This window comes from Oppia nitens, unplaced genomic scaffold (genome assembly GCF_028296485.1).
Source record: "Oppia nitens isolate AA-2021 unplaced genomic scaffold, nextdenovo-longstitch-racon4-pilon3 scaffold14_pilon_pilon_pilon, whole genome shotgun sequence".
Lineage (NCBI taxonomy): Eukaryota > Metazoa > Arthropoda > Arachnida > Sarcoptiformes > Oppiidae > Oppia > Oppia nitens.
The window spans coordinates 155968-169926 of record NW_026533193.1 but is presented as its reverse complement, the minus strand read 5'-3'; the positions used below and the strand labels follow the sequence as shown (position 1 = coordinate 169926).

Sequence of the window (13959 nt, the reverse complement as noted above, 5' to 3'; positions counted from 1 at the left end):
TTAATTTAAATGTCAAAATAATTTTTGTTATTTATTTGTTTTAATAATTATTTAATTTAAATACTTAGTTTATTATTAAATAAATAATTTCGATAATTATTGTTGTTTTTAGTTTTTTTTCATTTGTTTTAATAATTTATTGATTTTGATATTTAGTTTAATATTCAATAAATAGTTTTGATAATTATTGTTGTTTTTAGATTTTTAAATGTTATAAAATTAAATATAATATTAAATTTTATTATATATTTTAATCATAGCATAATAGATGGCAAACTATTACTCACTAATAGTTTATATATTAATAATAGTTTTAATATAAACTGTAAATAATAATAAACTGTAATATAAATTATATCTTATAATTAATAGTAATATTATTTATTGAGAAAAATCTTGTTTGAAATAATAAATTTAATTCTAATAATTATAAATTAATTAATTTATTTATAATTTTTTTTATTAATTTAAATGTCAAAATAATTTTTGTTATTTATTTGTTTTAATAATTATTTAATTTAAATACTTAGTTTATTATTAAATAAATAATTTCGATAATTATTGTTGTTTTTAGTTTTTTTTCATTTGTTTTAATAATTTATTGATTTTGATATTTAGTTTAATATTCAATAAATAGTTTTGATAATTATTGTTGTTTTTAGATTTTTAAATGTTATAAAATTAAATATAATATTAAATTTTATTATATATTTTAATCATAGCATAATAGATGGCAAACTATTACTCACTAATAGTTTATATATTAATAATAGTTTTAATATAAACTGTAAATAATAATAAACTGTAATATAAATTATATCTTATAATTAATAGTAATATTATTTATTGAGAAAAATCTTGTTTGAAATAATAAATTTAATTCTAATAATTATAAATAAATTTTTATTTTTTAAAAACAGTCAAAATAATTTTGTTATTTATTTGTTTTAATAATTATTTAATTTAATATTTAGTTTATTATTCAATAAATAGTTTCGATAATTATTGTTGTTTTTACTTTTGTTTATTTGTTTTAATAATTTATTGATTTTTATATTTAGTTTATTATTTAATAAATAATTTCGATAATTATTGTTGTTTTTAGATTTTTTTTTAATTTGTTTTAATAATTATTTAATTTTAATATTTAGTTTATTATTAAAATAAATAGTTTCAATAATTATTGTTCAATTGCTGTCATCGGATGAAACATTTTCGTGTTTAACACTGTGTTGATTGGCCAGTCGTTTGCGTTTAGCTGCCGATCCCTTACCACTACTACTACTACTACTGTCGACACCACCAATGGCCACAATCTTGACTTTATCGGCACTAATCACCAATTGTTTATAGCATATAAACTGGACATCGGTTAACACCAGTGTCCATACATTACTATGAAATCGGTAGACATTTAGTTTGTTTGCCTAATAGAGTATGTATTTGAAAATAATTATACAATTTATAAACAATACATAGTTTAGTATTAGTATACCTGAAATGTTAGATCCAATTGTCGACAATTAGCGTTAAAAATATTATTATCACTGGTTTGGCATAACTGGTCAATGATAGCTATATTATCGTTCATTGATTGGTCAAACTTGTTGAGCACACAGTTAAGCAAACTGTGGCTAAATGTGTACATCTATTTGATTAATAATAATATATTAATAAAAATAATAATTTAATTTTTAAAAAAAAATTTAGTTTTTTTTCAATACATACATCACTTAATTCAATTAATGTGTCAATCAATGTGCGGCCAATAGTTGTCTCCCTGTATATCAAATATGATGATTGATGTGTTGTCGACATTATTATTATTTTTTATTATTATTAAATATATAAATAATTCAAAACAAAATTATAGTTATAAAAAAATAATTTTTGTTGAAAAATAGTCAGACAAACAAATAAACAATTATTTAATTATTTGTTACCATTTTTAATATTACTTTTAACACATTAATTAATTACTAAACAATATATAGTCATTACATATGAGTAAAAAATTATATTAAAATTATTTAATTAGGTTTTCACTAAATATATATATATAATAAATAATAATATTAATAATATTATTTATAGATTTATTTATTGATGTTAATAATACTATAATACACTCAATAATACTTTTTAAAAAATAATTTGTATGTAAATATTAATATCAATATATGTTTTATTAAATTACAGTATATATTAAAGGATATTTTAGTAAAAATTTTCTGATTTATTAAATTTATTAAAATTAAAAATTTATTCAATATTTTTATGAAATACAATTATTTTTTTTAAATATTTCCATTATATGTATATATATATATATATATATAATAATATTATTGTCATCAATGATATGATTTATTTCCGCCAAACACTTGACTAAAATGTATGTATATTTTCTGGTCATTTCAATCAATCATATATTTTGTGTGTATTTTTTTGTTGTTGAAATAGTTATAGTCATCATAGTTATCGGCCATAACTTATGGTTCAATTTATTTTACGCCTATATATATATCATTTATATACCGTTTATATTGAATATATATAGTTTCAATATTGTCTGTCATTAACACTAAATGTTATATTATATTATAAAAATATACATTAGTTTATATACTTATATAATATAATTTATATACAAATATATATATACAATAATATTTTGTTTCACAATTAATATATAGTATAAAATTTTTGTATTTTAAAAAATTATTTTATTTTAACAAATTACTATTTACTAGTTTAGTTACTACCACCAAACTAATGGTAATTTTTAGTTTATATAAAATATTAATTGATTTTTTAAAAATAATTAACTAATAATTTATTAGATTTTCCATTACTATTAATAAACAAAATATTCATAAATTTTAAAAAAAATACAATTGCTTTTAATACACAAACAATATTTATATATATATCTATTTTATCGTTATCTATAATTTATAATTAATTGAAATGTGTGACCAAAAAAAAATAAATAAATATCAAACCTATTGTTTGCATCAATTATTTTTATGCCTCATTTTTTTTGTAATGCAATTTTGTATTTACTGTATGTTATTCCACATAAACTTTGACTATATCTCTGGTAATTATAGTTATATTAAAATCATTTATATTATGTTTATAAATAAGTTTAAAAACTAATTTAATAGTTTACAAAAAAAATAAATATTATTAATTTATTTATAAAAATCAAAATTAACTAAAAGTTTTTAACAATATATATACAGTATATATAAATTTAAATATAGTATTTTACTATTAATAGTTTACAATTATAATTATCTGTAATTTTGAAAATAAATATTTTTTTTCAACAAAAAAAACTTTTGTTATATAATAGTTGTAATTATTATTAATACTTTTTTTATTTACTTTTTATTTCTATCCTTTTATAATAAATATTTATAGACTTTACTGTATGTGTATATAATAAAAACAAATATAATCTTATTTTTAGTGATCTATTAGATAATAATAATAATAATAATACAGTATTTATAATATATAAATATTATCAATAGGTTTATGGGGTTTATATACTTACATTAGTGTTGGCAAAAAAGAGAAATTTATAAAATAATTGAGAAATTTCTAGAAAGTTTCTAAAAGAAATTTCTATCTATGGGATCCCCATTTTAATTTTGTTATCTCTATATTTGCTATCATATAACAATACATTACCGTAAATATTATTATTAGTATTTTAATTCTTAATTAGAGTAAAATTATTAATTAAATTAAAACTACAGTATGATATATATAATAAAATGATGAATGCAATTTTACAAAATTAATTAAATGTTTAAATAATGTATTATGTATAGTATAATATTACTGTATATCTATAATATTACAATAACTATAAATATGGGGATCCAATAGTATAATAGTAAAGTTAAATTTCTATAGAAATTTATTCATGAGAAATTTTCTAGAAACTTTCTCGGGGAAATTTATTAGAAACTTTCTATTTGCCCATCTCTAACTTACATACATAGGCTATGATCTATATTTGTTAGCATCAATTTGTTTAGGATATTTTTTAAAAAAAAATGGAGCAAGCTCATTTAAAGCTAGCTTATTATACAAATGCAATTGGTTTTATCCATATTTTGATCACATGTATGGCCTACCGGTGCTCTCCGGTAATACTATAGTTATAGCTAAATTGAATCGTCCAACCATACCATCAAATAATCATTTTAAATAGATTTTATTATTATTGAGGTTAGGGTTTAAAGTTTTATGTGTTGCAGGTTATTAATAATATATATATATTATCTACTTTATCTATATCCCAGTGCCATTAACCTAACATATTCTAAATATATTTATTTGCTAGTATAGTACAAAAAAAAAGATAACTAACTGTCCACAAAAAAAACATATACTAATAAATTATTTGATAGCCTATCCATACTGTACCTAAATTTTTTTTTTATATATGTATAATCACTTAAACTATGTTTTTCAATAGTTGTTTTGTTTTTGTTGGTATATAATAAAGTATTGTTTAAAAAAAATTGTTAGTTTTTTTTTGTTTGCTTTTGGTTTCAATATAATAATAGACTTGTCTTTTATCTGTATATATATACTGTATATACTGTATATATCTGTTTGAAATGTGAAATAAATTATATATTAATTAAATTGCATTATATTTTTAGTTTTTTTTAAAGACATGTTTTGAATACAAGTTGTGTACATTTAATATCATTTTTAAAAATAATTTAGTAATTATTGCAAATTATTTTCTTTAATGAAATTTATTATTTTTTTTAAAAAAAATTTATTGATTAAGGTATTAATGTCACGCATTGTTATAAAAAAAATTAAATAAAAAACATGCTATACTTAACACACAATATTAATATTTAATAACAAAAATATTTTTCCACTTAATTATATGGTATATTGTATGATATATTATTATAAATTGAATTTTATCACCTATTTTTATAAGGCATATATTAATAATATTTGAATATTTATATATATATATCATTTACAATTAGAAATAAGATTTATAATAAATTTTCAATTAATTAATTTATAAATATTAATGTAATAGAAAATATAATATTATATTTTAATTTTTTTATGTTAATAAAAAAACATTACTAATTATTAAATAAAATATTTAAAAGTTTTACATATTTTATGATTTTATAAAATAAATTTTTAATATAAAATATATTTTTTTAGTTAAAAACTAACTGTTGAAAAAAAATTATAATTTGTTTAATTAGTAAGTAATTAGTTTTTTTTTGTTGAATAAATTTCAGTAATATTATTGTTTAAATAAAAATCTTATTCATTGAAATTTATAAATTATTTTATTTTCAATTCAACTTATTTGTTAAGTATTGAAGAAATTATTATTATTATTATTATTATTATTATTATTATTATTATTGTAAATTAAAAAAATCCCAAATAAATTTATAAATAATATATTTTAATGTTTTGTAATATATACAGTAATATAATAACAGATTGCAATAAAAACAAATATAAATTATATATATATTTAATAAATTAGACATAAAAATACATTAAATGTTTTAAGGGTTTACAAAAATAATATTACATTTATATTACTAATAAAAATATTAAAAATAGTATCAAATATTCAATGAGTATAATAACTATTATATTACTACTACTACTTAATTATACTGTACTATACATTAGGATTTGTTTTAATATTATATATATATATACATATAACAATAGTTATATATATTATATATATATATAAGTATTTGTTTTTTTGATTTGTTTTATATGTTACTATTATATATATATTTATTATACAATTAATAATAATAATAATATTATTATTATTACTATATATTTAATATATTAACTGCAAGTATAAGTGAAAAAAAACTTATAATAATCAGTAATGAGTTTATTATATAATTATAAAAATACAATTTTATTTATATTAATATTTGATGTTTTTTTTAAAATTAAATATTTAAATGTTTATAATGGGAATAATAAATAAATCCAATCAACAACAAAAAATAGTTAAATATTTTTGATTATTTGATTGGTTAATTTATTTGCTAAAATTAAAAAATATAAGCAAAAATTAAATAAGTTTAATAAACTATTTAAACTATAAAATATTAATACTTATTTTTAAAATTTCAAAAATTGCATAATTATTACATTAAACATAAAGTAAATATTGTTAAATATTTAAATAGTTAATTAGCTTAAAGATTATTTTTTTTTAAATAATATAAAATTTAATGAAGTCTTTAAAACTTTAAAAATTATCAAAACATTTATTATTTATAATACAAATTGACTGTCAATTTAATTCAAATGTCATTTTAAGTCAAAAAATAAAATATTTAAATACTTTAATAACTAATCATTAGTTATAATAAATTGTATTATTATTATTATTATTATTGAATGTTTGCATAATTAATGTCATAACAAAAATCATTTTTATTTAATTTTAAAATTTTAAAAATAGATTTATATATGAAAAACTATAAAAACAATTTTATTTCAAATATTTCAATTGATTGACTAAACTTATAATTGAATTTATTTTTAGAGTTTATCTAAATAGTTATATACTAATAAATGTTTGATTAATTTTAGAAATTTAAAAAATGATTTTTATTTTAAATTAAATAACTTAGAAATTATTTACAATATTTTTTTTTTGAAATTAAATAAACAATTTAGTAAAAAAAAATATTTTTATTTTTACATCAAATACAGTACTAATCAATTGATGTAACATTATTTGCTATACAAATGTGTAAATATAATTGTGTTAAACATTGAAGTAGTCTTTAAGGGGATAACTATTGCAAACAATTTTTATACTGTATTTGTTTGTTTGATAAATGTTTGTATAATACAGTCAAATAAACATTATATATATATATATATATATGTATATATATAATTAGACAAACTATACAATAGGTATATAACCATAAATACAGTTTCAAAAAATATCAATACTATTATTACTAATAACTAAATAAATAGTGTATTTAGTTGTATTAATGTAACAAAATAATTGCAAAATTTGCATTAAATATTTTTTTGTTGTTGAAAAAACTGTTTTATTTAATTATAGTTTAAAATTTATTTGTTTTTTTTCTCTCTATATAAATATTCTGTTATTTTATATATGTTTACAAATATTTGTATAAAAACTTATGATTCAAAAAAACTAATACCAATATATATATATATATATATATATATATATATATATATATAATTGAATATAAATTGCTAGAAATAATATTTAAAAAAAATTATTTTAAAATAACACAATATTTATATAAAACTTTGTTATGTAATTATAGACTTTTTTTGTTGGTTTGAATGCAAATATATATAAGTTTATATATGTATATATACACTAATATTTGTAAAAAATTAGTTTACAATATTATGAGTAATTTTTATTAAACTATTAAAAATTAGAAATTTGTGTGAAATGTGTAATATTTTATTTAAATATATATATATATTTAAATTATAATACATAATAAATAATATAAATCCTATTAATCAGTTTTTAGAAAAAAAACTATTAATTATGTGGAAAAAAACTAAATTTATTTCAACAAATTTATAGACAACTTAATGTAAGTAAATAATAATATTTAAAAAAATAATAATCAAGTAATATATGTTTAATTAAAAAATATTATATCATATAGTATACATTTTTTTTTTGTATAAAACATATACATAAATAATATTTTATTGTTTTATATTTGAAATTTTTGGATTACTATTAAAAGTTTATTTTAAATAATTATTGTTATGTTTTCTATTGTTACAAAAATTTCTAATCAAATTGTTTGTATTATTACAACATATATAATATATTTAATATATATAATAACATATATGTAGTAAAAAAATATGTAGTATTTAGTTATTTGCATAGTTTTGTTAAACTTAAATACAAAACTTATTTTATTGATATTTTTTATGAATTATATCTAATGCCAACCATATGTGTCACAAATTTATATTTTAACGAATAAATTATTTTTTATTAATTGAAATAAAAATTTTCCAATATTTACTACACATATAATTATAAAAATCTAAATATTAGTTAGTAATATTTATTTAGTTAGTTATTATTATTATAATTTTAATTATTTTATTATTAAATATATATATACTGTATAATCACTGTACTTATGCTAAGTTTTTTTTTGATATAATTTCAATATTTTGAAATAATAATTACAATAATAATATTATTTTCACGATAAAACTAATATTACCAAAAAAAACACAAATAGAGTTAAAAAACTAGAAAACTAAAAATACAACAATAAATACTATATATATATATATATCTTATATTTTACTATTATTTTTTATATAACTTTAATAATAGGTATTATGGTTACTGTCATACTATATGATTAAATGTTATAAAAAAATAATAAGATTATATCGATTAGTATTTTTTTTGTTGAGTAAATATACTCTACTTTCAGTATACGTATAATTAAAGTAAAAGTATTGTATTATTGATAACTTGAATATACTGTACATTCAATTAAAAACTATATACTGTATATATACAGTATATAACATTTGTATGGTTTATTGTAATACTAGTATTTTATATAAAATATATAAACTTGATATACTGTATATATATATATATATATATATATATTTACAAATAATATAAAAATATAAAATCAATTAATATTATATAATATACAAGTTTTATTTGTATGGAATTTCTATTGTAATCTATTTGGAAAATATAATAATTTGTAATAATTTTGTTTTTTTTTGTTGGTTATTATGATTATGAAAATTAAAATGTAGATTTTATTTTTGTAAAATAATGTATTTCTAACAATTTAAATAATTAATAAAAAATATCCTAACATTATATTTAGCGTGTAGTAAACAACTAAATTTTTTAAATAAGTTTACATTAGACTACTAAAAATTATTATTAGTTTGCTATTTATTAAATTAAAAATAATAAATAATAATAAATCAATTGTTGATTAATAAACTGTATATTATAAAATAATATTTGATTTATTTTATTAATAATATATGAAATATTAAATATTAGAGTAAAACAGTATACAGAATTTTTAAAATTAATTATCAAATAATAAAATCTATTATAATTTATATTATTTACCAATTTTATTAAATGTAATCTAGATTTAACTTTATTATAGTATAATTATTTTGTTATAAAATTGTGTGTTTTTAAAATAAATATTTAATTTAGTTTTGTTGAATTAAATAATACTAACTTATTTTAATTATTCAATAACTATTATTATTATTATTATATTATATTATTAAACACAATTATAAATACAATACAATAAGTAATTAGTATATTATAATAGTAAGTATTTTAAAAATAAAAATTAAATTAGTTTAAAATTAAAATTTAGTTTAATAACAATTTATTTATGTTTTACATAAAAACAATATGATTTAAAAAATATTTGATATTAATTAGTATTAATCTAAATCAATTAAATACTATTTATTTATAGTTTTTTTTATTGATTGTTGTTGTAATTTATATTGATTAATTACAATTAATTTAATAATAATTTAGTAATAAATTTATTAAAAAAAATAACTTTCACTAATTGTATTCAAAATTAACAATATTTATTGTATTTCTAATTATTATTTACTAAAATTTTTAGCTTAGTTTACAGTTATATATATATATATATATAGTATGAATAGTATGTTTGCCAACACTTTCTATGACTACTATATATCATTAGAAAATATAATTTTATTTTTTAACTTTTCATTAATCTTATCTATTTATTTAATGATGTCTACAATTCACGTCAAATGCACTGTACATTCAATATACTCAATGATAAAGAGAGAGAGAGAGAGAGAGAGAGAGAGAGAGAGAGAGAGAGAGAGAGATGATAGCATATATTGGATTTACAAATAAATTATTGAAAAAGTTATACTCTCTCTCTCTCTCTCTCTCTCTCTCTTTCTCTCTCTCTCTCTCTCTCTCTTTCTCTCTCTCTCTCTCTCTCTAATAGTTTATCCGTAAAACCTTTTTATGCAAATTTTGTTACGCCTTTTCCAAGTTATGATTGAAAATTAAATTTATAATTGTTTTTTTTAAAAAAACTAATAAAACTGCTGAAATATAACCGGTATATAAATTATATTAATATTATACAGCATATAGATAAAACTGTATTAATTTTTATAAAAATGTTTAAAAGTTGTTTTATACATTATGTTTTACACATAATACACATAATATTGGTATAAATTGATACAAAAATTAAATATAAGATAATTAAAAAACTATACAAAAGTTTTATTACAATTCGAGTATAATTTTAATATAATATTTTAAATGAATGTAATAAAAATGGTATTATTTATAGCATAATAATAATAATATAAGTTTAATAATCAAATATAAACAAACATTTTTTTTGTGGATTTAAATGTATTTTTTCGATATTATTGTCAAACAGTCAGTGAATAATATTACACATAAACTCAGTCATACCCACTTAAAAATCCCGGTTTAAAAATAAAAAACATTTTTTCACATATATTTTACATCACCCATACGTATATATACAGTATATATATATATATACCTAAAGCACCGGCAGTTTATGGCACTTATAAAACTTATACACAAATAGACAGTAAAATAACATTCAATAAAATATAATAAAAGAAAAACTTGGATACAAACAATAGATTTCCAATGGATAACAATATAACTAAATAAATTGATGTCATTGTCTTAACAAAAAATAAAATAAAACATTTATATATATATATATATATATATATATATATATATATATATATATATATATATATATATATATATATATATATATATATATATATATATATATATATAGTTTAAAGATATTTTTGTTGTGATAAAATCTTTATATTTTTTTAGAGTTTGTTTTTAAACAATTGGAAAACAGATTGTTATACTATTTCTATGTATTGGTGTCAGTGTTGGTGAACCGTTAGATATCTCATGAGTGCACAGTTAGTATGAAATATTTTTATTTTATTTTTTTTGTAACTTATATCTCAAAACACATTAGACACTGACACACACATACATACATACACACACATACATATACACATATATATACATACTCATATATACATACACACATACATACACATACATATACACACACATACACATACATATACACACACATATATATACATACACATATATACATACACACATACATACATACACACACATATACACATATATACATACATATACACACATATATACATACACATATATACTGGCATAAAGTATTTTTGCGTCCAAATGGCACAAAATATAAGCAAAAAAAATATATAATCATTTTTCAAACACAAAAAACTTTATACATATATATCTCAATAGTGTTATATGTCTTATAAATGTGAAACAGTTGTGTCGATGACAGACATTAAGAAACAATACATACGATATATATACAGTGTATAGACGTATAGAAATATATATATATGAGTATAAACTATATAACTATTAAGGAAACACACATTCAATAGTTATGTCATTCAAAATATACAGTATATACTCCATATAATAAAAACCAAAAAAATCACATTTTATAGACATTTAAAATATATATATAGGAAATACTTAACCCTTAAATACAAACATTGAACTAAAATATTTGTAGTAGTAATAGCTGTCAATTAGTATAATACAGTATAGTATTTTAAATTTTAAAAAATAATAATAATATACCATAAATATATAATAATATTAGTTAAATGTTAAAAATTTATATACAGGTCTATAATTACTAAAAAATAAATTATATAAAAATTATATTACTATTAGAAAGAAAACTTTACATTTTATTTTTATTTTGTTAAATATATCTAAATATTTAATATATTAAGTATTAATATTATTAGTATTTTCAAACTAAATCCTATTATAAAATAATAAATTATTTACTATATTAGGATTTTATGTTTATATAACAGTTATGTTTATGTATTAAGTTTTTTTTAAATATATATAAAATAAAAATAAGATTATTATAAATAATATATATATATATAGTTGTTTCTATAAAATTATATAAATAACATATTAAATTTTTAATAATATTTAAACAATTGAAAAAAATAATATTTCAATAATATATATATAATAAAAACAAATATATATATTATTTTATAAGTATTAATGATAAAAAATAACATTACTGAGGTTTTCATTTATAATACATATATAAATATTTTTTAAAAATATGTAATTTTTGTTTACTTAAATTATATTAAAGTTTTTTTTAAGTATAAACAACAAAAAAGTAAGATTTTACTAAAAAAAAATAAATCTAAACTGTACTTTAGCTATAAAAATAAAATAATAATAATACTTATTATTACATATTTAATTTTAATGAAATAATATTTTAATATATGTCTTATTTCTAAAATTTATCATTAAATCATTTAATTAAAGTAAATATTAAATTTTTTAAATACATTATTTAAATAGTTTTTTTTGAACTAAATAAGTAAATATACTATTTTTTGAAATAAAAAATTAGTTTTATATTTGTTTATTTAAAAAAAAACTTAAGAAACAAACAATAGACTAAAATAAGCAAATAAAATAAATTTCATAAATTATTTAAATATAAAATTTTAATCTTTAAGTCTATGTTTTTTAAATTGACATTTTTCTAAATAAATTAAATGTAAAAAATTATGTATAATTTAATTTTATGTCAACTTAATAACAATCAAAAACAATATTTTTTAGATTTATTTTATTTATTTAGCAAAACATTTACTTATAATTTATTCAATTTTCTAATACTGTCTAATAATTTATAATATAATTAATATTAAAACAAATCATTTTATTTGATTTTTAAAAAATTATATTTAAAATTTAGATTATTATGTAAAAAGTAACAGTAATTTTATTTTTTATTTTTTAAAAATTACTAAATTTATAATAATTTGTTTTATTTTTACCAAATTACTAGATATTCATAAATGAGTATTAATTAACAATTTTTTAAAAAGTAAATTTTTTGAACAAATAAAATTTGTATATTTTTTTACTAATATTATTAATTAAATAATTTATTATAAATACATAAAAAAATACTAATTATTATATAATTTTTTTTTGTTTTAAATCAAATAGGCTTTAATTGATGTGACATTTGCTATACAAATGTATTATATAATTGTGTTAAACAGTAAAGTAGTCTTTAAGGGGATAACTTTGAAAACAATTTATTTCAGTAATCAATAAAAATATATAATAAAAATTAATTTAAATTACTTACAAACAATGTATTAGAAAAATAATAAATCAAAATTAATATACAATTTATAAACAATTGTAAATATAAGTATTGGGGAAAAATGTTTGTTTTTTATATATAGTAAACATTTAATTTTTAATTTTATTGTCATAATATTTTACATACAATTTGCATGTAACTGTAACTAAATTATTTTTTATTAATAATTTTATTTAGATTTTCAACAGATATATAATATTTTATTTTTTTATATTATTTATATTTTATATTATACGAGTTTTTTTTTGTTGTTGTTGTCATAAACACTATATTAAACAAAAATATACAATATTTGTTATGTGATGACTATAACATGTTTATAAACTTTTTTTAAAAAAATATTTATTAATGAAAATATCTTTATGTTTTTATTGTAAACTAACATAATCTTAATATTCAAATAATATATAATATACTATAATTTTTTTTATAAATTTAAAAAATACTAAATTTGGTTATCACTGTATTATTGTTAATATATTATATATTTTTAGTCATTTATGCAAATAATACAAAATTATTACTATTAATACTATAT

At 15.4% G+C, this 13959-nt stretch overlaps 1 protein-coding gene across 1 annotated transcript; it reads right to left on the bottom strand.

Moving 5' to 3' along the window:
- Positions 1-1187: 1187 nt before the first annotated feature.
- Positions 1188-1818, bottom strand: LOC128961934 (transcription initiation factor IIA subunit 2-like). Its single transcript, XM_054308264.1, has 3 exons — positions 1729-1818; positions 1496-1648; positions 1188-1427 (listed from the first exon to the last, which is right to left on the bottom strand). The coding sequence occupies exons 1-3, from the start codon at positions 1816-1818 to the stop codon at positions 1188-1190; spliced, it is 483 nt and encodes a 160-aa protein (XP_054164239.1).
- Positions 1819-13959: the final 12141 nt, after the last annotated feature.

What these genes read in the sequence shown, in the direction of transcription:
- LOC128961934 (XM_054308264.1), bottom strand. Translation starts at nt 1,818, where the DNA reads ATGTCGACAACACATCAATCATCATATTTGATATACAGGGAGACAACT. An exon ending in CATTAATTGAATTAAGTGAT is followed by an intron (nt 1,649 to 1,728) that starts GTATGTATTGAA and finishes TTAATCAAATAG; the next exon opens with ATGTACACATTTAGCCACAG. An exon ending in AATTGGATCTAACATTTCAG is followed by an intron (nt 1,428 to 1,495) that starts GTATACTAATAC and finishes ATACTCTATTAG; the next exon opens with GCAAACAAACTAAATGTCTA.